This window comes from Pelophylax lessonae (assembly GCF_965119305.1).
Source record: "Pelophylax lessonae genome assembly, chromosome: 6".
In the NCBI taxonomy this organism is placed as follows: Eukaryota; Metazoa; Chordata; class Amphibia; order Anura; family Ranidae; genus Pelophylax; species Pelophylax lessonae.
Window position 1 is genome coordinate 307,829,911 of NC_138773.1, and position 26,882 is coordinate 307,856,792.

Genomic DNA, 26,882 nt, shown 5'->3' on the forward strand with positions numbered 1-26,882 from the left:
TGGTTAAAGTCAGACGTTCTATGCATTAAGATAAAAAGCCTTCTGTGTGTAGCAGCCCCCCCCCCCCCCCCAGCACCCCACGTGTCCCTCAGCCATCCGGGACTCTCTCACCTGATTGGCTGAGACACAGCCACGGCACCACTGACCCACAGAGCTGCAGCTCAGATCAGGTGCCCCCATAGCAAACTTCTTGCTGTGGGGGCACTTAACAGGAGGGAGGGGCCAGGAGCACAGAAGAGGGACCCGAGAAAGAGAGGATCTGGGCTGCTCTGTGCAAAACCAACTACACGTTTATTTTTTTAGATTTTTTTTAAACGAGACTGTGGCAGTACTCACCGTCACTGGGAGTAAAAGATAGGTACTTAATGGACACTGAGAATATGATTTGGATTACTTCCAATGGGACAGTAATATTTATCAACCATATATATCTTAAGAAACATATGAAGACTGCTTCACACAGTCAGACTAATAGCAGATGCTAATATCATCAGCTCAACCACCTGTCTTCCACACATTGTTGAATATGCTGGTTTACTCACCCGTTATATACAATGGGTTTGGTGTTTACACTTATGATAATGTATATTGTATTTCAGGAGTTCAAAGACAGCCATCTGCTAGTTAATTGGCTTAGGTTGATTGAATCACTGTCATCTGTTAGTTGCTGAGTGGAAATAGAATACAGCTTGTTTTGGTTGTTCCTTAGATTTGTTAATTATATTTCTGTATACAATTTCATCTGCATAGGATAATGTAATCAGGCACCTGACCTGGTGGGGCAATTTAATCAGGAAGGGGATGTCTTCGTGTGTGCATAAATTGTGTGAGACTGCTCAATAAAAAAGAAGGTTCCAGAACTTGTACAAACTAAGTTGTCCGCTACTTTGTATGGGGGCGGCTAGAATATTTGATATCTATGTTCAAGACTGAAGGAAGCAGTATACTGACGGATGTCCACAAACACAGTGTGGGTTACGGTTCTGTTACAGAGACTTTATAATCACTTTAAAGAAGGACATGAGTGTTCCAGTGTATTTTTAATGCATTTTCCAGCATTCCAGTACAGTCCAGTGCAGGAAAAATGCAGCATGTTCTACTTTTTTCTGGAACTGGAACTGCAAGCTCTAGTGTAAACTATGCCATTGGAAACCATATAACCTGATTTCAAGTTTTTGATGCAGAAAAAATGAAAAAGAAAAAAAAAAAAAAAACGCACTGGAATGCATGTGGTGTGAACTGGCCCTAAGCAAAAAAGAAGGGGAAAAAATGCACTGGAATGCATCAAAACCGCACCAAAGACGCATCAAAAACACACATGCAAAAAAGCATCTGGAACGCATCCAGACTGCGTTTCTATGGTGTGAACTGGCCCTAAAACAGAACAGTATGGATATTTCTGCACAAACACACAACAGAAACCAATGACAAATGGGAATCAACCAGGGTGCCTTGAGTTTTCTTCAGGTGTGCCTTGGAAAAATGGCAAAAAATTGCCCAAAAATTGTATACAAGCCGGCATGTGGATGAAGGCTGCCTTTTAAATAAGAAGAAGAAAAACATAGGGATACTAGTCAGAACCAGTATGTAAATATATATTTGCTGTGGAAGAATAAATCACCTCTAATGGTGGGTATCCTACTTGGACATGTAGATGTTGCTGCATTATATAAAACTATTAGAATAGGGGTGCCTGGAGACGGTTCATCGTTTTTAAAGAGTGTCTCGAGACTGTCCAGAATTTTTAAAAGGTGCCTCGAGACTGTCCATCATTTTTAAAGGGTGCCTCGAGACTGTCCAGAATTATTATAGGGTGCCTCAAGACTGTCCAGCATATTTAAAGGTTGCCTCGAGATTGTCCATCATTTTTAAAAGGTGCCTCGAGACTGTCCATCATTTTTAAAGAGTGCCTCGAGACTGTCCAGAATTTTTAATGGGTGCCTCGAGACTGTCCAGAATTTTTAAAGGGTGCCTCAAGACTGTCCATCATTTTTAAAGGTTGCCTCGAGATTGTCCATCATTTTTAAAAGGTGCCTCGAGACTGTCCATCATTTTTAAAGAGTGCCTCGAGACTGTCCAGAATTTTTAATGGGTGCCTCGAGACTGTCCAGAATTTTTAAAGGGTGCCTCAAGACTGTCCATCATTTTTAAAGGTTGCCTCGAGATTGTCCATCATTTTTAAAGGGTGCCTCGAGACTGTCCAGAATTTTTAAAGGGTGCCTCGAGACTGTCCAGAATTTTTAAAGGGTGCCTCGAGACTGTCCAGAATTTTTAAAGGGTGCCTCGAGACTGTCCAGAATTTATAAAGGGTGCCTCGAGACTGTCCAGAATTTTTAATGGGTGCCTCGAGACTGTCCAGAATTTTTAAAGGGTGCCTCAAGACTGTCCATCATTTTTAAAGGTTGCCTCGAGATTGTCCATCATTTTTAAAGGGTGCCTCGAGACTGTCCAGATTTTTTAAAGGGTGCCTCGAGACTGTCAGTCATTTTTAAAGGGTGTCTTGACTGAAAAAAGGTTGAGAAACACTGATATAGATCTCTCTAATCATCAATCTTTTGAAGATCAACAAACAAGGAACATCTATTTCTAGGAGACAATGATCAGCCATGGTAAAGTTTACTTCTTTATTTAATAGAATATTTATTGCACAATTTAACCAACCCGTCCCATTTACAAAAAAATTACAATTGCAACACCATTATAGGCGCAAGCCTGCAAAGAGAAAACAAATGCAGCCACCACATATCTATAGACTGATAAACTGCAAATTTTTTCTACATTTTTAAACTTGGGTTAAAAAAAAAAAAACAAAAAAACTTCAAATGCGTCCTCTGAGTGCGGGAGCTCGATCGAGTAACCTGGACACCGTCTACACAGACTTGTACCTCTCGCTCAGATACGGCCCTTTGTTGGCGTCTCTCATCCTCTGCCGCGCTTTCATCTGCAGCACGCGTCTATGATCCACCTTCCTCTTTGCATACAGAAATAGTAGGATGCCAGATGGGAACCCGATCGCCCTGTTTTAAAAATAAGGTTAGGAGAGGTTGATATAAATGTAATCAGAGCAGCTGGCACCTGCCACTAATCTGCATGCTGCTTCTCAGATCTGTGTACAATCACAGCATGCGTAACCCCGAGTAATCCTGCTGAGACTCGTTTATATGTGTGGCTGCCCCTCTAAACAGTGATATGCAGCGAATCAATTTTCAGGGGTGTTTGACAAACAGTTAGGAGGTGATATGTTGCTTCCTCACTGGGCTTGCTCATATTAGTGATCGACTGATATAGTTTTTTCCATTTAAAAAATGGGAGAATTGCTGCGCATAAAATACAAATAAAAATGTATACATATGAATATAAAAGCTGAGTACAGCTGCAAGAACCCTGAATCAGAGAAACCAGATCGCAAATAATATAGGACAGTGATTGGTGTAGCGCTTAAAAAGTGACAATAAAGGTGAATTCCACAGTCCAGCAATCTTTATAGAGTCCACACATATCCCAACTATGGTGTTAATAGTCCTTCAAGAATATGATGTGTGATCCCAAAAGCATACAGACACTCCAAACTCCAATAGCCCAGTGTAGAGATGCCACCACCAAAGGAATAAGATTGGCCTCTTACCACAAAACCATTATCCCCATTACAGGGATTGTGATCAGCATGAATTGAAATCCAGAGCCGCAACCAGGTCCCACACTGGCTTCCTAGCTGATCGTACCCGCTCCTCTCAAGAAAGGTACCGTATTTATCGGCGTATAACACGCACTTTTTCCTCCTAAAAACGGAGGAAAAAGTAGCTGTGCGTGTTATACGCCAATATGAAAAAAAAAAATATGTCTAGAACGCAGTGCCGAGAGGTAGAAGGGGGCGGGTGGCGCAGAGAGGTAGAAGGGGGCGGGCGGCACCCGAGGAGAAGGAAGGACGCGCTGTCATCGGAAGTCCCGCCTCCTATGCCGACGTCAATTATAGGCGCTGGGACTTCCGATGAGAGCGCATCCTTCCTTCTCCTCGGCGCCGCCCGCCCCCTTCTACCTCTCGGCGCCGCCCGCCCCCTTCTACCTCTCGGCACTGCCTTCTGGACATTTTTAAAAGCGATGCGATTGTGTATAGTGGCGCTGGCGAAGGCTGCATGTATGGGCACTGGCGAAGGCTGCATGTATGGGCACTGGCGAAGGCTGCATGTATGGGCACTGCACTGGCGAGGCTGCATTTAAGACTGATGAGGCTGCATTCGTGGGCACTGGTAAGACTCCATTTAATTTAAAAAAAAATGTTCTGAGTTTAAAGCGGTTTATTTTAAATTTCAGCTTTTTTCCTGAAATTTCTGTCCTAAAATTTAGGTGCGTGTTATACGCCGGCGCGTGTTATACGCCGATAAATACGGTATATATGGAAAAGAAGGGGAACAACTTCCATAGTGTAATACTATCAGGAGACTTTATTGGTAAAAACAGCAGAATGGCAACTCACATACTGGCTGGAGTAATATGCGTGTATCATGGAGTGTCCTAGACTCGGTATCCCGCTGAGAAAATGGCCGCCGCGTCCCCTCGTTGGTCACTGCGTGACGTGCCGCAGGCTCCTCCTACGCGTCGTCTGATCCTGACGAAACGCGTAGGAGGAGCCTGCGGCACATCACGCAGTGACCAACGAGGGGACGCGGCGGCCATTTTCTCAGCGGGATACCGAGTCTAGGACACTCCATGATACACGCATATTACTCCAGCCAGTATGTGAGTTGCCATTCTGCTGTTTTTACCAATAAAGTCTCCTGATAGTATTACACTATGTAAGTTGTTCCCCTTCTTTTCCATATATACCTTTCTTGAGAGGAGCGGGTACGATCAGCTAGGAAGCCGGTGTGGGACCTGGTTGCGGCTCTGGATTTCAATTTATGCTGATCACGATCCCTGTAATGGGGAATCATGGTTTTATCATTTTTTCATTGCAGATACCGATATTTTGGTCATCGCATATCGGTATCAGCTGATATTGGCCAATATTTTCAGACATTTAAAAAAAATGTTTTAAATATATATTTTTTTACTTGACAGGTACTCCTTGTGGAGGGATCTGGAGGTCTAAAAGATCCCAAACCCCTCCTCTGCACTTAAAAGCATTCAAAACGCCAAGTTTGGCTGTTTTAAATGCTGTCATTTTTCTAAATCTGGTTGTCATTACATATGGACGCCGGTACCGGGGTAATGCCTCTAGCTGCAGGCGTCACTCCGGTACAGCACTTTCCCAAATATCGGCAATATCTGTAACCTCAGGGGCCGATTCCGATATACAGGTCATTCTAAAAAAATTAGCATATTGCGATAAAGTTGATTATTTTCTGTAATGTACTGATAAACATTAGACTTTCATATATTTTAGATTCATTACACACAACTGAAGTAGTGCAAGCCTTTTATTGTTTTAATATTGATGATTTTGGCATACAGCTCATGAAAAACCAAAATTCCTATCTCAAAATATTAGCATATTTCATCCGACCAATAAAAGAAAAAAGTGTTTTTAATACAAAAAAAGTCAACCTTCAAAAAATTATGTTCAGTTATGCACTCAATACTTGGTCGGGAATCCTTTTGCAGAAATGACTGCTTCAATGCGGCGTGGCATGGAGGCAATCAGCCTGTGGCACTGCTGAGGTGTTATGGAGGCCCAGGATGCTTCGATAGCGGCCTTGAGCTCATCCAGAGTGTTGGGTCTTGCGTCTCTCAACTTTCTCTTCACAACATCCCACAGATTCTCTATGGGGTTCAGGTCAGGAGTTGGCAGGCCAATTGAGCACAGTAATACCATGGTCAGTAAACCATTTACCAGTGGTTTTGGCACTGTGAGCAGGTGCCAGGTCGTGCTGAAAAATGAAATCTTCATCTCCATAAAGCTTTTCAGCAGACGGAAGCATGAAGTGCTCCAAAATCTCCCGATAGCTAGCTGCATTGACCCTGCCCTTGATAAAACACAGTGGACCAACACCAGCAGCTGACATGGCACCCCAGACCATCACTGACTGTGGGTACTTGACACTGGACTTCAGGCATTTTGGCATTTCCCTCTCCCCAGTCTTCCTCCAGACTCTGGCACCTTGATTTCCGAATGACATGCAAAATTTGCTTTCATCCGAAAAAAGTACTTTGGACCACTGAGCAACAGTCCAGTGCTGCTTCTCTGTAGCCCAGGTCAGGCGCTTCTGCCGCTGTTTCTGGTTCAAAAGTAGCTTGACCTGGGGAATGCGGCACCTGTAGCCCATTTCCTGCACACGCCTGTACACGGTGGCTCTAGAGGTTTCTACTCCAGACTCCGTCCATTGCTTCCGCAAGTCCCCCAACGTCTGGAATCGGTCCTTCTCCACAATCTTCCTCAGGGTCCGGTCACCTCTTCTCGTTGTGCAGCGTTTTCTGCCACACTTTTTCCTTCCCACAGACTTCCCACTGAGGTGCCTTGATACAGCACTCTGGGAACAGCCTATTCGTTCAGAAATTTCTTTCTGTGTCTTACCCTCTTGCTTGAGGGTGTCAATGATGGCCTTCTGGACAGCAGTCAGGTCGGCAGTCTTACCCATGATTGCGGTTTTGAGTAATGAACCAGGCTGGGAGTTTTGCCTTTTCATGATATGCTAATTTTTTGAGATAGGAATTTTGGTTTTTCATGAGCTGTATGCCAAAATCATCAATATTAAAACAATAAAAGGCTTGCACTACTTCAGTTGTGTGTAATGAATCTAAAATATATGAAAGTCTAATGTTTATCAGTACATTACAGAAAATAATGAACTTTATCACAATATGCTAATTTTTTGAGAGGGACCTGTATTACTTTGAATCATTCAACCACGTGTCAGAGGGGCCAAGGTTCTTCTTGGGTTTCAGGCACAGAACAGAGAACCCAAAATTATCAAACGGCTCTTCCGGGGTTGGCGCCACATGTTAGCGTAATAGGTGCCCCAACTGGCCAGTTTACTACAAAAGCCAGTCCAGAGGTCGTTTAACTCTTAGCACAGAGACAGAGCTATTGACCACTTGCCGACCGCCCCATGCAGATTTACTGCGGCAGGGCGGTTCGGCTGCGCATAATCACATAGATCAGGGGTGTCCAAACTATGGCCCTCTAGCTGTTCATGAACTACAATTCCCATCATGCCTAGTCATGTCTGTGAATGTCAGAGATTTACAATACCTCATGGGACGTGTAGTTCCGCAACAGCTGGAAGGCCGTAGTTTGGACACCCCTGACATAGATCTATGCGATTATAGGCATGCGGTTCCGGCTGTCTAATCACAGCGGGAGGAGGGGGCTCGATTGCCGCCGGCCTCCCGCGATCTTCAGCAATACTGACAGGAGAGCTGTCTGGTATGTAAACAATGCAAGACTGCTCTCTTGTCAGAGAGGCAGGGAAAGATTGTGTGATTCAGCTAAGCTGAATCACTGATCTCTCTCTGCCTGTTAAATCCATCCCCAAAACTGTTTGAAAGCAAAAAAGGCAACACACTTAACCCTTTGATCACCCCCAGTGTTAACCCCTTCCCTGCCAATGTCATTATTACAGAAAGGGCCCTTTCACACGGGCGATCCGATCAGATCCGTCTGTCAGTTTTTTAGGCGGATCTGATCGGATCCTCCATGCAGCTCTATGGGGCAGCAGATGGCAGCGGAGACACCTCCGCTGACACCCGCTGCCATCCGTATCCAATCCTGTCCGTGAAATCTGGACGGATGGAAACCCTATTTTTCCATCCGTTCAGGGATCGGATCGGATGAGAGCGGACAGGCGGTCCGCTCTCATCCGATCCCCCATAGAGGGCAGCGGGGGCTGAGACACCTCCCTCTCCGCAAGCGGAGACGGAGCTGTCATCCGCCGGCTCAGCGGGGATCGCGGATCGATCCCCGCTGAGCAGCACGGATCCGCCTACGGAGGCGGACCGTGTGAAAGAGGCCTAACAGTGCATATTTTTAGCACTGATTACTGTAGTAATGTCACTGGTCCCCCCCAAAAGTGTCAAAAATGTCAGTTAGGGGTCCGATCTGTCAGCCGCAATGTCCCAGTCCCGCTAAAAATCCAGATCACCGCTATTACTAGTAAAAAAATAAAAATAAAAGACAAATCTTTCCCCTAGTTTTTAGACGCGAAAACTTTTGCACAAACCAATTATTATACGTTTTTTGGGATTTTTTTTTACCAAAAATATGTAGCAGAATATAAATTGGCCTAAACTGATAAAAAAAAAAACAGATTTTTTTGAGTGTCAGTTAACACTTGTGCGGTTGCGAACGTATGCGATTGCAATGCGAATTTGCCTTGCGTTTTTCAATAGTACCAGCGCGATTGTAATGAAAATTGATTGCGTTGATTATGTTAATTAAGCTCAGGAGGGGTGGAGCTGAGGGGAAAACTAAAACAAAAAATAAGAATTCGCACATATCTGAACTGATAATGCGAGTCCAGACCGATTTACATTGATGTCTATGGAGACTAAATTCGCAACGCAGAGCTGTAAACTCACACAAGACCCTTTTTATCATCGCATTATATTCGCATCTTAATCGCAACGCATAGATGTGAACGGCCGTCGCAAATGCAATGTATTTTGGGAATACATGCGAATCTAGACTTTTCATAACGCATCGCATTCGCAGTAAAATCTCACAAGTGTGAACAGGCACTAAATGTTTTGTTGGGAATGTTATATAGCAGAAAGTAGAAAATATTGGTGTTTTTTCAAAATTGACGCTTTAATTTTGTTTATAGCGCAAAAATGAAAAATCGCAGAGGTGATCAAATACCACCAAAAGAAAGCTCTGTTTGTGGGAATAAAAGGACATCAATTTTTTTGGGTACGGCATCGCACGACCGCACAATTGTCATTTAAAGCAACGCAGTGCCGAATCGCAAAAAAAGGGCTGCTCACTAAGGGTGTAAAACCTTCTGGGGCTGAAGTGCTTAAACACACCTCTTGGCCCCCAACTAATGATCAGCAGTCAGTAACGGTGGTCACGTGATTGTCAATTTTTGCCGTCCGCCTAAACGTTCAAACTTTTTAAAGGGATTTGAGCGGGGCGGGAAGGGGTTGACTTATGTCTTCATTCGCTTTTTCTTTGGGAAGAATAAAAATGCCTGTAAGCGCAAACCTCAACCATAAGAAAGATCACATTTGGATGGATGTAGCCCTCTGTGATTTGTCTTACCATGCAATGCCCACTTTTTTCATCGGGTTTTGTGCTTTTGCACCTCCAACATAGAAGCCGCCAATGTACCCAGGGTCGCGGTCTTCGGCTTTTCCCTGCAGAGGTGACCTGGTGTGCAGAGTTTTGACATTAGGAGATTCTGATGGCATCAAAGTGGTGACCCTTCTTCCTGCACTTTGGAGGATTCCTACAAAGAATTTAAAAAAATTAATCCATTATATATATATTTTTTTAAGAAGTTATTAAAGTTTGTTTATTCCAAAGCCAAAATATTAATTTCCCTTTCACTTTTTGTTCTGTAGACACAACAGAGAATATCTTTTCAGTGTGTAGGAAATTCCCTCTTAGACAGATATCACAGGAACAAGTGTTCCCATCTGAAAATCTCCTTCTGATGTTTGCTTAAGGGCTCTTTCACACGGGCGGTCCGATCAGATCCGCCTGTCAGTTTTTTAGGCGGATCTGATCGGATGCCCCATTCAGCCCTATAGGGCAGCGGATGTCAGCGGTGACATGTCCGCTGACACCCGCTGCCATCCGCATCCGATCCTGTCCGTGAAATCCGGACGCATAACAGCCTGGGCTCAGAGAAACAGGGTTGAATGACACTGGCTGTGATTCAACCCAGAAGACTGGTGGCAGTTAGTGGCGGAAAGCGGTTACTGCAGGGAACAGATCCAGGTTTAAAGTGGAACTGAACTCTCTCAGTCAACATGAACTATGTTTAATCCTTACACTGCTAGCATTAGTAAATAGAAAGTATATTTGTTTTAAACTTTTTTTTTTTTTTTTTTAAATTTCTTCAGTTGCTTCCTGGTTTCTGGCCTAGGCAAAAATGATGTCATACATCCCAGAAGTCTTCGGGAAGGGTTTACTCAGAGAAGCACACCCTCCTGCCTGTGTTATGCCAGAATAGGCGACCCATCAGATTAGGTAACAGAATTGACGTTCCGTCATCTGCGCATGCGTTCCACTGCTACCAGGTGTGCTAATCTGACAAAAGACGAAGGCAGCAGCAGACCTCTTACTAAACCAAGCTATGTCTTGAATTTCAGAGTCATTTTAGCAATGAAGTGAGCGTAGATAAAAAAAAAATATATAGTATATTGACATCTGTGATGCTGTTTGGATGTTACATTTTGAAAGAAGCTGGACGCCAGCAGTAGGAAAGTGGCGAAGGCCATGTTGGTACACCCCGCACTACAAGGAGCGGGAGGGGACACCCCCCTGCCGCCGCCTTCCGTGGCTCGTACCTTCCGGTGGGACAGGAGACCCGGGCAACCAGCCTGCACGGCCACCGAAGACCCGATCAAAGCCGCATTCGGCTCCGATCGGGTCTCCATGCAAAAACCTGGAAGTGATGTCATGACATCACTTCCAGGTATTCGGCGCCAGATTAAAAAAAAATGACAGCATTCAAAACAGCAAAACTTTTAGACCCCCAGATCCCTCCACAAGAGTACTTGTCAAGTAAAAAAATAAATAAATAAATGTTTTAAATGTACGAAAATATCGGCCCATATTGGCCAAAACCAATACGCGTTGACCAAAATATCGGTATTGGCAATGAAAGTAAGATATCGGTCAATCCCTAATATATATATAGTATAAAACTCTGAAAATCAAGACGTAGCTGTGTGTAGTAAGATGTCTGCTGCCGCCTTCTGAATGCAGATGTTCTGTCAAATTAGCAAACCTTGTAGCGGTGGAACAGATGCGCAGCTGCCGGAACGTCACTTTCGTTACCTAATCTGACAGGTCGCCTCTTCTGAAGGAACACCTGAAGACAGATGGATTCGAGGGAGTAAATGCTACTATGAATCATCTGCCCTTACTCAAGATTGCCACAGCTAGAAATGCTAGGGGGGTGTTTTTCAAAGTGATTTATTAGCAAAATAAAGCATGGAGACATGGATGGATGGATGGATGGATGAGGGAAATTTCTTTGAATATTAGAAATGAATTAAATAGTGTTTTCGGTTTGTGGATCTCAGATACAGTTTAGTACCACTTGAAGCTGCCTGTGGAGGGTGCTGATTCAGCAAGTGACCACCGTTTCCGCACGGACTGGCTCTATGAAGGCGTGTCAATAGATAAAAGGAGATCTGAAACAGAACATCACCAAATACTAAAAAACCTAGCAGGACATAAACTTTAACAGCAAATATACGTTTATAAAAACACATTTCCTGGCACCAACATGGTGGCACACATGTGGTAGGATGCTGATATGGATTGGTGCCAGTTAAAGTGTTACTAAACCCAGATCCTGCAGTCACTATATCTGCTCTCCCCAGGAGCCTGCAGTCACTATATCTGGTCTCCCCCAGGAGCCTGCAGTCACTATATCTGGTCTCCCCAGGAGCCTGCAGTCACTATATCTGGTCTCCCCAGGAGCCTGCAGTCACTATATCTGGTCTCCCACAGTACATAGAACATGGAAATGCAATTAATTGAGTAAATATAAACGGCTAAATACCTTTTCTCATAAGCAGTATATATAGCACTCTTGTGACTTCTATCCATGTCTGGATAAAACTTGCAGGAGGAATTTTCATTCTCCTCTGACTGTCCTTTGAGTTTGCATGACCCCTGACCCTCTATCTGGACAATGCTGATTGGTCCTGTGCTGGTCACATGCTCCCTCCCAAGAAAAAAAAAAACCTCTCTAGCAATACACACCAATCTGAGCATGTGCAGAGCGCCCCTTGCTCTGTAAAAATCAGGTTATTTTTGGAGACCATGAAAGAGGGGAGGATCAGAGAAGACAGGATCAAACAGCTTTTATACACAATGCAGGGGATTAACCCCTTAGGTTCTACAGTGAGTAAAACAAGCATGCTTTACTGCATATAAACACTGTTTATACTGTTGTGGGTTTAGTAACACTTTAGAAAAAATTATGGTATTTGATAACACTTTTGTCTTTTGCTAAAAAAACAGTGACAGGTTCTCTTTGCTGTCAGAGGACACAGACATGTCAGAAGCTCTCCAGACAACTAAAACACCTGGCAAAGGGGTGTCCCAATACATGACTATACAAGCTGGCAGATATCTGCTCCATACCCCACCAGGCAGGACTATATAGATATATATCACACAATATCCTCACCACAGCTACTCCACAATCTCCCTGAAACTAACATCCTGCTACAGAGCGCCGCCATCTTCCCCCTGGACTCCTTTTCCGGCGCATCGACAACGTCACTTCCTGTTTACAGCGGAGCATTCTGGGAGTTGAAGTTCTCCGCTATTAGCCCTGTGGTACGATAAAAATGGGGGCGGAGTTACATAACCCCCCTCAGCCTATCCTGCGTTTTTCCCCGACAGGCGCTGATTTCCTGTTGGGTCACGTGATTTGGTCGCTGCTGCTCGTCTCCTCCCAATCACGTGACAGGCGACGTCACCCTTCCAGGAGTGCCCACGTGTGTCAGAGTGCAGCTGCAGGGGGAAAGGGGCCACACAGGGGGGATATCCGGGGCCCAGCTGAGCCGCCCAGTGACAGGTGAGCGTTACGGTGGCAAGGGCCCCAGGCTGGACGTGTGTGGGGGTGTCTTCCTACCTCTGGTGACCGTGTGTGGCTGGGTCTTCCTGTAGGAGGTATCAGAGGGGCCCCAGACAGATATCCGGGTGACAACCAGCAGCAACTGACAACTTACTGCTATAGGGGGGCTTCTGAAGACTGCAGGGTGGGTGTAGCAATGTGTGTGTATGTAAAGAGTGTGTTCATTATTGTGTGTGTGTGTGTGTGTATATATATATATATATATATATATATATATATATATGCACACACAGAGTTCAGTGGTGCACTACCTGCAATGACGCAGAGTCCGGGGGAGCGCTACATGCAATAACGCAGAGTCCGGGGGTGCGCTACATGCAATAACGCAGAGTTCAGGGGAACGCTACATGCAATAGCGCAGAGTTCAGGGGGTGCACTACATGCAATAGCGCAGAGTTCAGGGGGTGCGCTACATGCAATAGCGCAGAGTCCGGGGGTGCGCTACATGCAATAGCGCAGAGTTCAGGGGGTGCGCTACATGCAATAGCGCAGAGTTCAGGGGGTGCGCTACATGCAATAGCGCAGAGTTCAGGGGAGCACTACATGCAATAGCGCAGAGTCCGGGGGTGCGCTACATGCAATAGCGCAGAGTTCAGGGGAGCACTACATGCAATATCGCAGAGTCCGGGGGTGCGCTACATGCAATATCGCAGAGTCCGGGGGTGCGCTACATGCAATAGCGCAGAGTTCGGGGGGGGGCGCGCTCCCTGCAATAGCGCAGAGTTCGGGGGGGGCGCGCTCCCTGCAATAGCGCAGAGTTCGGGGGGGGGGCGCGCTCCCTGCAATAGCGCAGAGTTCGGGGGGGGGGCGCGCTCCCTGCAATATCGCAGAGTTCGGGGGGGGGGCGCGCTCCCTGCAATATCGCAGAGTTCGGGGGGGGGGCGCGCTCCCTGCAATAGCGCAGAGTTCGGGGGGCGCGCTCCCTGCAATAGCGCAGAGCCCGGCGGTGTGCTGCACACAGAGTGCAGAGTCCAGCCTTTCCACAGCTGCTTACCTCTGCATCCCCCATCACTTTCAAACCTCTTCAACTCTGACCTCTGCATGCAACCTCCACTGCCCCCATCTTCTCCCCACCTCCGTAAAAGCTCCACCATCTTCCTCCTGTCTTTTGTTTGTTGCTGTATTATGCTGAAGCACCCAGCCAGCTCTAGTACCTTCCCACACACTGTGGTTCCTCCTCTCTCACTTGTAGGGAAATCATCCAGTGGGGGTGTTGGCATCTGCACCTCCATTGTCCCAATCATACACTCAGTGGGTACCACTCAGGAGATCAGATCTGTGGGAGCTGTTGGGAGACAAACTGTCACTTATAAACAATGTTCCCTCTAATGTTTTACTGTGCTGAGCAAATAAAAAAATTTCTGAGCGCAGTGCTCCCCAACCTTTTTATCGCCGCGGACTGGTCAACGTTTGATAATTTTTCTGTGGCCCGCTGGGGGGAACATCAATGCAGAGTGCCCACAGCATTGCCCCCAATCAATGCAGAGTGCCCACAGCATTGCCCCCAATCAATGCAGAGATGTCAGCGTTCCCCCCGCGAGACCAGTGCACTTACCTGACGGCAGATTCTCTTCAGTCCAGACTCCCCGCGTCTCCTCGAGTCCTCAGTCCTCTCACCTCCTCCTCGGCCAATGGCATGGGTTTTGTCTTTTGGGCAATCGGGAAGCGGGAGGACCCGCTCCCTGATTGGCCAGGAGGAGGATCCGTGTGACAATAGCGAATTTTCTGCTCCTCGGCCGCCACGTCTGCGGCTGCGCGGTCTGAAACTATGCTTGCGTGGGACTGTCAATTAGACTGTGCGTCCACGCATGCGTGCATCTTAAAGGGAACATTGCTTATAAATACAGAAGCCAGACTTCTGTGTTTACAAGTGGTAATGGTGAGCAGGGAGAAGAGGGCCTGAGCCAGAGGTGGATGAACGGAGTTCCACCAAGTTCCTGCTGAAAAGAAGCCCTGCCTTGTATAGATTAAAGGTTGGCCTCATGGATCAGGATGGGTGGGGGTCAAGCTTACCTTTTATAGGCTAAAGAGAGGCTTATGGACCAACTGGGGGCAAAGAAGGGTTAGGGCTAAGCTTGCCTTATATAGGATAAAGGGTGACTTCATGAACCAACTGGGGGACAGGAGTGGGGTCAAGCTTACCTTGTATAGGATAAAGGGTGGCCTCATGGATCTGCTAGTGGGCAGGAGGGGTGGGGTCAAGCTTACCTTGTATAGGCTAAAAGGTGGCCTCGTGGATCTGCTAGGGGGATAGGAGGGGTGGGGCCAAGCTTACCTTGTATAGGATAAAGGGTGGCCTCGTGGATCTGCTAGGGGGATAGGAGGAGTGGGGCCAAGCTTACCTTGTATAGGCTAAAGGATGACCTCATGGACCAACTTGGGGGATAGGGAGGGGTGGAGCCAAGCTTACCTTGTATAGAATGAAGGGTGGCCTCATGGACCAACTGGGGGGGGGGGGAAGGAGGGGTGGGGCAAAGTGTACCTTTTATATAGGATAAATGGTGGCCTCCTGAACCAGCTGGGGGGCAAGAGGGATGGAGTCGAGCACATTTTTGTATGGGAGAATGTTGGCTTCATGGACTAATAGGTCGCAGGGATGTGGCTAAGCTCACCTTTTAGAGGTAAAGTCTCACACAGGATTACTGCAAAGATCTGGAAGAAATACACAAAGCACGCCAAGATTCAAAAAAGAATAGACATGACTTATCTTGCAGTTCAGCTTTGCATTAAATGGAATTTTCTGCATTTAGCGCAGTTGCTGTGTTTTGGCAGTTCATCAGTTGATTTAAGTTGTCTGTGGTGGCCAGGCTTAGACCTCTGGGAGCTTCACTGCTTTGCTGTATTGTAAAATGTTATATCTGCTTCTGACTTTAATCATGTTTTTCAGTTTTGACTCTGCCATCCTGTGTCCCGGCGCTCGCAAGGTGATGGAGGGAGCCGGTGGCGGTGATGCTGGAGGGCCGGCACCACCTAACCCACAGCCAGAGGAAGGTCCAGCTGGTCCGGATGTCGCATTTCATGACGATGAAGAGATCATTGAAGTGCTCGAGCTGAATGATGCAGAACCAAACCCAGGTATTTTCCTTTACTAAATTCTGTTTACAGCTTCACTGTGCTGTGAGGGCATATTGGGAGTTGTAGTCTCACTGCAGCAGCATGGCATCAGATTGCCGACATAAGAAACAAAGATTTACTACATACAGAGGGGATACTGCTGCTTACACCCATAACCTTCTTTTCTTGTGTAAATTGTATTCTGGAACTGCCAAATTTGGCTGTCTAGATTCTCAACCTTATTGAATTCTTCCAAAACCTTTTGTGCCCCCAAAAGTAAAAAAACAAAATAGTTTATACTCGCACAATAAAAGTGTGAGAATACAAAAATGCTGGCGGACTCTGGATAAGAATTTGGGAATTCTGGAGGGATCTGAATGGAGCTGGGTGTCACTGTGGGGGTGGGATGGGGATTCTGGAGGGAGTTGAGGGAACTTTTTAGCAGACTTGGTGGCCGTGTTAGGAATAAGGTTTCTAGAGCAAGCTGGCAGCTTTGTGAGGGCACTTTGGGACACTTTTTGAGGTTGGGGGCTGGAGGCTGTGCAGCAGGCTGGGTGGCACTGTGAGAAGTTCAGGAAACCATGGGAGGCAGGCAATAGATTAGGGGGTCTGCAGCAGGCTGAAGGCCATGGCCTGGTGGTTAAGATCCTATGTTTAAGAGGGCAGGAGAAAACCCCTTTCCTAGTTTCTCTGGCTAGAAAGGCTTCTGAGACAGACTGCTCCTTTACACATCTCCACTAGTTTGAAAAACTCTGTGCTTCTTGGTATTGGGGAGCATGGAGCTTCCTCCATAATGAAGGGGTGATCTCATCACCCCTTATGCTTCAACACAGAGCTTACGACCTTGGCAGGTGCAAAGGTAGAACAATTGCCGTTAAAAAAAAAAAATAGCTTCAGTTCTCTCCTCCTCCTAACCCCTATGCTCCCCAACCTTTGTAAGAAAGATGTATATACTTGTCTATTTTTAGCCCCGTCTGGTGCAGTCAGGTGATCCCCTGTGTTTGCCAGCAGAGGCTGCAGGGGAGAGGAGGCAGCGCTGTCAACTATTAGGACATGGGAGCCTATTGTCGTGCGCTCTTCCCCCTGCAGTTTCCATTGGCTGACACAGGTGGTCACGTGCCTGGAGCGAGCTGAAAGTAGGTAAGTATTTCCTGCATAGGTGTTAGCGGGGGGGGGGGGGGGACCTTTTTTAAGACTTAAAGTGGTTGTAAAGGCTGAAGGTTTTTTTTTCACTTGAAGCATTCTATACTTCATGGTAAAAAAAAAACCTTCAGTATGCAGCTCACCCTCTCTTCCCCATTAATTATCTGAGCCCGATCTGGATCGCAGAGTGGCGACCGCGCCATGTTCCTAGGACACGGCGCGACCCCAATCTTGGTAAAGAGCCAATGAGGTGGCTCTTTACCCATGTGATCGGCTGTGTCCAATCACAGCCAGTCATGTGTAAATGAGGAAGTGCCGTTTATCGGCGCTCCTCGCCTCACACATCAGTGGTAGCTAAAGGTTAAATCTATTAAAGTTTTCTTAGCATGGGATGTAACGATGAGGAAAATATACCGTTTGAGAACATAAAGTGGTGGAAATTTCTGTAAAAGCTTACATTGATAATATTCTTCAGATGACTTGGCTGATGAGATGGAAGATGTGGACTTCGCTGATGAACCCGAGGATGGAGAAATGGGCGATGAGGAGTGGGAGACGGAGGACGAAGGTGTGGAGGAAGGAACTGAGCCTCATGATGACAGTGAACTGACTTACTCTAAACATACAGGTAATATATGAAGACCCTGCCAGTACTCTACCTTACAATGCCTACATTTTCCCCAGTGCCCTCTGTTTGGGTTCAAATGAGGAATGTGGCATGTCATTGCACAGGTTAATCCATGACCTCTGTCTGTAGTCTAAGAACTGACACTTCCTGTGAAGACACTACATATCCCTTGGTCTCTCAGTCTAGTGCTCTGCAGGTAGGAGCTGCATGGTAATTAGATCTGATATAGTCACAAACAGGCAGAGCAATTAATATAGAGCTCACCATGCAGTCTTTCATCACATTACCATTCCCACATTTGTTATGTAACACAGAGGAAATGGCGAGGCAAGTACTGGATGCTAGGAGACCTAGAAGAAGTTGCTTGTCCCTTTAGCGAATAGGGACAAGCTAGGTGAATGAGTAAATGGACAATGCGGAATCGATCCCATACGGAGCCACCCTTGTGTGCAGGGACTAGAGTTGTGTCTCCGTAGATTGCGAGCATCAAAAGAAACACACCGTCCCATAGCCTAAGATAGCAAGGCACTCCCCAGCTCCTCTCTCTTCCTCCCACCCCCTTCCTTCTCCACGCTGCACTGTCCATTGTTAACTCTTTCTTGTGATGGCTGAAAGTTCAGGGAAGCAGCACTGGTCTTTTAATGTGAAATATAATTCTACTTATACAGAGATCTACTTCACTGTTCATCCATTGGGAGGCTGGCAGCCATGTTGGGGGTTATAGAAAGCGTATCTTCTGCCAATCTATAAAAGTGCTTTATGTCTCCTCAGGCTCCGTATTCTGTGTCAGCCTGGATCCAAAGGACAGCACCCTTGCAGTGACTGGTGGAGAAGATGACAAAGCCTATGTCTGGAGAATAAGCGATGGAGAGACCCTCTTTGAATGCACTGGTAAATAAATTAAAGGTGGAGTCTGGCAAACCTGAAGTTTTTACTTTTACTAGGTGCTACGGGGCATTGTTGTGAAAGGCATGGTGGGCTTTCTAATAAAGCCCAGTACTGCCTTTATCGTTTCAGTAGACTATGGTAATCCACTAGTTAAGATGTGTCCTCTGCACAATTCAGATCTCTTTTCAGCACAGGATTAGGACAGCATTCAGTGGTTTTTCTCCCCCACGGATGATGTCACTTTTAAAGTTTGTGCAGCCTCTGCCCACACAGCCACTTCTTTCATTCACAGAGGTCTGTGAATGAATAAACTACAAGTCCCATTTCCACCACAGCAAAAATACTTTTTTTTCTTAATGGGACATGAGTGCGTTAATGACAGCAGTCATAGTCCATCGACACTTCCTCTAGATCTTCAGCTGAAAGCCTGTATCTTGGTATGGACAAGGAGCTGGAGGCAGAGTCTGCAGGAGCCTGACATTGCACCAGACTTCCACTGATGGCGGTTGCAGTCCTTTGCAGGCTCATTTGCAAAATAAAAAAAAAAAAAAGAGAAAGATATGTGCATATATGTTTTTAGGGGGAGATAGCTTTTATAGGGGTAGTAAACACTGCTGGAATACCTGCACTCGCTTTCTTATTGGTTGATCCCTCTCCACAGGTCACAAGGACTCCGTTACATGTGCAGCTTTCAGCCACGACTCTGCCATGGTTGCAACAGGAGACATGAGCGGGCTCATCAAGGTGTGGAAGGTGGAGGGCGGGCTGGAGATCTGGTCATTTGAAGTTGGCGACTTAGAGGTGAGGAGATCAAGAGGTACTTTTTGGCAATCTAACTACCCTGATTTGCTTATGAAAAAAATAAGCGCACAAGAATGTGGCTGGGTTTATCCTTATTTAACCCCTTAGCGCTGGTGCCACCTGGCCCTTTAAAATGTTTCATACACTGGGAGGCAGGCATTTTGGTCATGTGACCACGGTGGTTGGTTGTCAGAGCTGTCACATGATCGGAAAGCTCCCAATCACAAATGGTGATCGGGAGCTTTCAGTTACCCGCTGGTAACTGTGCTAGGCGTGCACAATATGTTTTTGCAGGTAAAAAAATTGTATGTATGTGTGTGTATATACCGTGTTTCCCCCGAAAACAAGTCTGGGTCTTATATTAATTTTGGCACCAAAAGACACAGTAGGGCTTATTTTCGGGGTAGGTCTTATAATGTTCTGTCCCTCTCTGCCCTCCCTGTGTGCCAAGAATCCAGTGTGAACCTAGTTTAGTGTATATAAAATCCTAGGATGCACTTTATTAGTGTTTTCTATATGTCCAGTGTGTGTTTTTTGTAATACAATAGTGTAAAATACCTTCATTACATCACTGCTGTGTCTCCCACTGTCTCCTGTCTCTCATACCGTCTCTCATCCTCTCCTCTCATACCTTGGCTGTCAGAGGGGGATCTCAGCCCCTCCCCTCTGCAGTTTACACAGAAGCGCAGAGTAGATTAGATTACAATGGTGTGAAATACCTTCTTCATCGCAGATCCGGGCTCAGCTGATCTGCCGCCCTCTTCTCCGCTGACAGCTGGGGGTCATGGAAGGGCCGATGTATCGAAGGTATTTCCCACAATTCAAATCAAATACCGGCGCTTCTGTGTTACACTGCAGAGGGGAGGGGCTGAGATCCCCCTCTGACAGCTACCGGTATGAGAGGAGAAAGACAGAATCAGCTGAGAGCAGAGCGGCGATGCAAGGAAGGTATTTCACAGTATTATATTACAAAAACACACATTGGACATTATTTAAAACACTAATAAAAGTGCATCCTAGGATTTTTCATACACTAAACTAGGGCTTATTTTCAGGGTAGGGCTTATATTGCAGCCCTCCCCAAAAATAACACTAGGTCTTACTTTCAGGGTTAGGTCTTACTTTCGGGGAAACACTGTGTATGTATGTATGTATATATATATGTGTGTGTGTGTGTGTGTATGTGTGTGTGTATGTATATATATATATATATATATATATATATAATAATTATAATTTTACAGTCGGTACGGAAAGTATTCAGACCCCCTTAAATTTTTCACTCTTTTTTTATATTGCAGCCATTTGCTAAAATCATTTAAGATAATTCTTCTTCCTCATGAATGTACACATAGCACCCCATACTGACAGAAAAACACAGAATTGTTGACATTGTTGCAGATTTATTAAAAAAGAAAAACTGAAATATCACATGGTCCTAAGTATTCAGACCCTTTGCTGTGACACTCATATATTTAACTCAGGTGCTTTCCATTTCTTCTGATCATCCTTGAGATGGTTCTACACCTTCATTTGAGTTGAGCTGTGTTTGATTATACTGATTGGACTTTATTAGGAAAGCCACACACCTGTCTATATAAGACCTTCCAGATCACAATGCATGTCAGAGCAAATGAGAATCATGAGGTCAAAGGAACTGCCTGAAGAGCTCAGAGACAGAATTGTGGCAAGGCACAGATCTGGCCAAGGTTACAAAAAGATTTCTGCTGCACTTAAGGCTCCTAAGAGCACAGTGGCCTCCATAATCCTCAAATGGAAGACGTTTGGGACGACCAGAACCCTTCCTAGAGCTGGCCGTCCGGCCAAACTGAGCTATCGGGGGAGAAGAGCCTTGGTGAGAGAGGTAAAGAAGAGCCCAAAGATCACTGTGGCTGAGCTCCAGAGATGCAGTCAGGAGATGGGAGAATGTTGTAGAAAGTCAACCATCACTGCAGCCCTCCACCAGTCGGGTCTTTATGGCAGAGTGGCCCAACGGAAGCCTCTCCTCAGTGTAAGACACATGAAAGCCCGCATGGAGTTTGCTTAAAAACACCTGAAGGACTCCAAGATGGTGAAAAATAAGATTCTCTGGTCTGATGAGACCAAAATAGAACTTTTTGGCCTTAATTCTAAGCGGTATGTGTGGAGAAAACCAGGCACTGCTCATCACCTATCCAATACAGTCCCAACAGTAAAGCATGGTGGTGGCAGCATCATGCTGTGGGGGTGTTTTTCAGCTGCAGGGACAGGACGACTGGTTGCAATCGAGGGAAAGATGAATGCGGCCAAGTACAGGGATATCCTGGACAAAAACCTTCTCCAGAGTGCTCTGGACCTCAGACTGGGCCGAAGGTTTACCTTCCAACAAGACAATGACCCTAAGCACACAGCTAAAATAATGGAGTGGCTTCACAACAACTCCGTGACTGTTCTTGAATGGCCCAGCCAGAGCCCTGACTTAAACCCAATTGAGCATCTCTGGAGAGACCTAAAAATGGCTGTCCACCAACGTTTACCATCCAACCTGACAGAACTGGAGAGGATCTGCAAGGAGGAATGGCAGAGGATCCCCAAATCCAGGTGTGAAAGACTTGTTGCATCTTTCCCAAAAAGACTCCTGGCTGTATTAGATCAAAAGGGGGCTTCTACTAAATACTGAGCAAAGGGTCTGAATACTTAGGACCATGTGATATTTCAGTTTTTCTTTTTTAATAAATCTGCAACAATGTCAACAATTCTGTGTTTTTCTGTCAGTATGGGGTGCTATGTGTACATTCATGAGGAAGAAGAATGAACTTAAATGATTTTAGCAAATGGCTGCAATATAACAAAGAGTGAAAAATTTAAGGGGGTCTGAATACTTTCCGTACCCACTGTGTATATGTGTGTGTGTATATATGTATGTATATATGTATGTATGTATGTGTGTGTATGTGTATATGTATGTATATATGTATATATGTATGTATGTATATATATATATATATATATATATATATATATATATATATATATATATATATATATATACATACATACATACATACATACATACATACATACATACATACATACATACACTTTTTTTTTTTTAATTGCGCGTGCAATCTCAGGCCCCTGCAGACCTTGTGTGAGCAGGAGGTTACTAAATGACAGGAAAGTACCAATGAACTCATTGTTGCCCTGGTAGTTCATTGACAACTACAAGCCGTCGGCCACAAAGGATGTCAGTACTTCCCCCGGTGTCATGTGACTCCTTAGTTCATTCATTTATAGAATGCAAGTAAATGACACAGCCCTGTGGGCGAAGCCCTGCACGGCCATGTTTTTTTCAAATTATGACAGCGGGTGCAGGGAGAAGATCACCGGCCTGCTGTCACAATTAGAAGGGAGATCGGGGAGAGGCTGCAGGAGTTACATCTTCCACCCTTAAAACAGGTGTAACATGTTCCCAAAGGTACATTTTATTGTTGAAGGTACTGGCACATTCAGGGTGGTAGGAACAAACTTTCCCTCCACTCAGTGATATTCTCTTCCACCTCTGTTATCTGTTGGAACCCGGCATCCAAACTCTGTGTAAGCTCTGTGCCTGATGGTATCTATCCCAGCTAACACTGGGTTACCTTCATCCTCCACACATGAAAGTGTTAGGACAGGGCTTGACAAATTTTCCTGAAATCTAGGAGCCAGCTAAAAAAGTTAGGAGCCAGTTTTTTTTTTTTTTTAAACTAACAACCAAGCTTTATTTAATAAAACGGATACTAAACTTACACATAAATACGACTAGAACCCCACTCTCCTCTAGCGCAATTGGATGAAAACAGACTGTCTGTCTCTTTCCATCCGATGCCATCTGATCCGATCCACGGGATGGATAGAAAATAGAACCACCATCCGTCTGCTTTTGGCGGACAGGATCAGATGGCGGCAGATTACTGCTCCATAGAGGAGAATGAAGGGTCCAATCAGGTCTGCCTGAAAAACTGACAGGCGGACCTGATCAGACAGCCCGTGTGAAAGGGGCCTTCGGCTGTGGCATGGCGATGAGAAAAAAAAAAAAAAAAAGATTAATATATATAACATTTTTTTATAATAATAATTGGAAAAAATATATATATTTTTTTAATAATTAAAAAAAAAAAAGAAAAAAATATTATTTAGTTTTTACATTAAAAAAATAAATTTAAATTAATAATAACCACACTCCCTGTCAAAGGTAACAAACTGGACAGGGAGATGGTAATGCATTGTGAACAAACAGTGGAAACAGTAATTACAACAGTCATTACTCCCGGCCACCACAAGAGGGCGCCAGTTCCCCATTGGAAGCCTCATCTCAAGTAGGCCGAAAAGCCGGGGCCTCAATTTTCGGACGCCCGGAAGTCCGTGCACTCCGTGCGCGGAAGTCCATACAAAAATGACAGGACACCCTCTGCAGGGCACCCCCAGGCGCCAGGTCGCTAATTCTAGTCGCAAATGCGACCTGGCGCCCGGGTTTTGTCGAGGCCTGTGTTAGGACCTAGTGGTTAGATGCTCAGGTCCAAGCCCTGCATCCTGGGAAGATTTCACATGCTAATCTATACCTGGAAGGGTATTTTTATTGGTGGTATTTATCAATAATATTCAAAAGCATTTATACAGCGCCAAGAGTTTGGTCTCATTCGCAGGAGCATACCAATCCATAAACACCCAAAGAGCCGTCCTCAGCTGCCTGGGATGTACAGGTGATTTGTGCAGGCAGTAGAGCTGCAGGATTAATCGTTAAAAAATTGCAATCTCGATTCCCAACCCCCCCCCCCCCCCCCCCCCGCGATCTTAAAAAAAAAAAAATCTTTAAAAAGAAAAAAAGAGCCTTTGGCAAATGTTTGTTAACATCGTTAAGGCTGCTAGATAACTATAAACGCAATGCTTTACAATGTATCATTTCCTTCTTTTAGATCAAAGGAATGAACTTCTGTCTGTAAGTTAGGGCAGTTTACCTAAAAGACTAAGCCTTTTTCTGACATTTGTTGCATACAAGGTAAAATCTGTATTTTTTTGCTAGAAAATTACTTAGAAATTACATATATATATAAAATCTCACACGCAGATTTAGGGTATAGAGAGCCCATGATAGCGGCTCTTTACCACGTGATTTGTCCAGTCACAGCTGAGCACGTTGTAAACACACTTGCCTCACGCTGTCGCAGCAAGAGGAGAGAGCGGGTAAACGGCTAGTGTGAAAGGGGACATCAGCACCCCAAAAAAATCAGGCAACTGAGTGCCGGTTCACACTTATGCAATGTGGGAAGGCTGCGTATTCGCAGCCTGTTCCCGCATCGCAAACGCACCCCTGGCAGTTCACACTGCCATATGCAATACGCTGGGGGTGTCAATGTACTCCTAAGGACACCCCCAGTTTGATCGCATATCGCAGTGCTATCTTGCAGTTCGCACAGGATCGTATCGCACAAGTGTGAACCACTGTGCGATCCGATCCTGATGCGGCTGCAAAAAAGGGTCCTGTGCGTCTTTGCTGTGGGTGCGGTGCGAATTTCAGCCATACAAAGTGTATGGCTAAACTCGCACCGCACAGCCGATCGCATGTAATGAAGGAGCAGTGCGCTCCGACATTACATGCGATCGCCGCAGCCGCACATATGTGAACCGGCACTCATCATCAGTGTCCTGAATATCAGTGCTGCCAATCAGTGCCCATCAGTGCTGTCTGTTGGTAAAGGAGAAAAATTACCGGTTTACAAAATTCTATACCCAAAACTTAAAAAAACGTTTTATTTTTAAACATTTTGGGTCTCTTTCTCATTCGTTCAGCAAAAAGAAAAAAAAAAATGTAATTAAATACCACCAAAAAAAAAGCTCTATTTGTGTGAAAAAAAGATAGAAATTTCATATGGGAACAGTGTTGCATGACCACGCAATTGTTGTTCTAAGGGGGGGGGTAAAAGTACCCAGTAGGCAAGTGGTTAAATAAATTAAGGATAGAATATAATAAAGTATGAAATCCAGCTGTTTACATTGTGGTCAGCTGCATTTCAGACATTCTAGTGTATTCCATCCTTTGCTTCCATAAGTTTGTCAAGCTTTGAGGCGGGTGCAATCCCCATCCCCAGAAACATGTTTGCTGTTCTTGATGCTCTTAACCAATACAGGCGGTCTCCTGGTTACAAACGTCCGACTTTACAAACGACTCCTACTTTCAAACAGAAGGAGACAACAGGAAGTGAGGAGAAATCTACCCCTAGGAAGGGAAATTCACTCCTGTAAGAGTTCTCATGGGAAAAAGATGTCTCCACTGAAGCTTTATCACCAATCCTTGTTTCCACAACAACCCAAACTTTTCAAAATCCAGTTGTCATAGGGACAGAAAGTGAGGTGAAATCTTCTGAACAGGGGTACAGACAGCAAAACAAATAGTACAGGGGTGTTACCCTTCCCTATGCTATCCAAAAAACGTAAAAATTATTCTTTTGGCTGGAGTTAATTATAAAAATGTACCTGTTCCGACTTGCAAACAAATTTGACATGAGAACCAACCTACAGACCCCATCTTGTTTGTAACCCGGGGACCGCCTGTAGATGTTTAAAAGAATCTCAAGCGAGATATGCTCTTATACGAAGTGCTCCTCCCCACACACCTGTATGCCACATATTATGAGACTCCTCATTGTGGTGAGTAGGGAACCTAGAGGGTTTGACAATCGCCTGAGCACCGTTTGGATAACCTTTTCTGCACCTGAGCACTTTATTGGATTTACCACTACTAAGGACTGTGTTTTACATTTGGAATATTTAATTTTAAAATATTTTTTTTTTTCACCAATCACTATTTAATAATTTGCACATAGATTGCTAGCGCTGTTTTAAATTCGTTTTGTCACATTCTTATCTAAGATTAACTTGGAGATACAGCAGCTGCATTTAATTTATTTCTAATTTTTATATTGTCATTTATAATTATAGCACTAATATTTTTACTATAAGCGCGGGTTTTAACTTAATATACACATTATGGGAAACCGCCATGTTGTATTGGAGCTGGTTGGGGAGATGAGGAGACTTGGGGCTCTTTCACACGGACGTTCCGTATGTCCGTAAATCACCCCATCCGTTTGCGGATGATATACGGACATAATGTCTATGGGATTGCGGATGTCAGCAGATGACCATCCGCTGACATCTGATTTTCATCCTTTCAGTTCTGTTCCGTTTTTTGGAACGCAACCCTATTTTTGTTCCGTTTAACCGCTTGCCGACCGCCGCAAGTAGATTTACTGCGGCGGTCAGCCCCTGCCAGGCAGAGTGACGTTAATTAACGTCACTAGCCTGGGAGGGTCTGGGGAGCGAGCGCGCGCCCGCGCGGTCACAGACCCCCCCCCGCGTGTGACCAGCGGACCCGATGTCCGCCGGTCACTCGGCGATCGTCGGGGGAGAGGGAGAATGTCAGGCAGCTTGTGTAAACAAGCCACCTGTCATTCTCCTCGCTGTAAAGACAACTAATCACACGGATCTACTATGTAGATCCGTTGATCAGTGTCCTTACAGCTCAAGCCACAGCCAATCACAGTAGAAAGCACGCCCCTAGGGACACACACAGCCCCTCCCTCGCA

General features: G+C 45.3%; 1 protein-coding gene across 1 annotated transcript in view; it reads left to right on the forward strand.

Moving 5' to 3' along the window:
• Positions 1-12,599: 12,599 nt before the first annotated feature.
• AAMP (angio associated migratory cell protein) overlaps positions 12,600-26,882 on the forward strand; it is a 43,790-nt gene continuing 29,507 nt past the window's right edge. Inside the window, exons 1-5 of the mRNA XM_082262283.1 lie at positions 12,600-12,701; positions 15,649-15,836; positions 17,434-17,586; positions 18,358-18,477; positions 19,136-19,275. Of these exons, the coding sequence (XP_082118409.1) occupies positions 15,689-15,836; positions 17,434-17,586; positions 18,358-18,477; positions 19,136-19,275 (561 nt within the window). The 5' untranslated portion in view covers positions 12,600-12,701; positions 15,649-15,688. The remainder of the gene's footprint in view (positions 12,702-15,648; positions 15,837-17,433; positions 17,587-18,357; positions 18,478-19,135; positions 19,276-26,882) is intronic.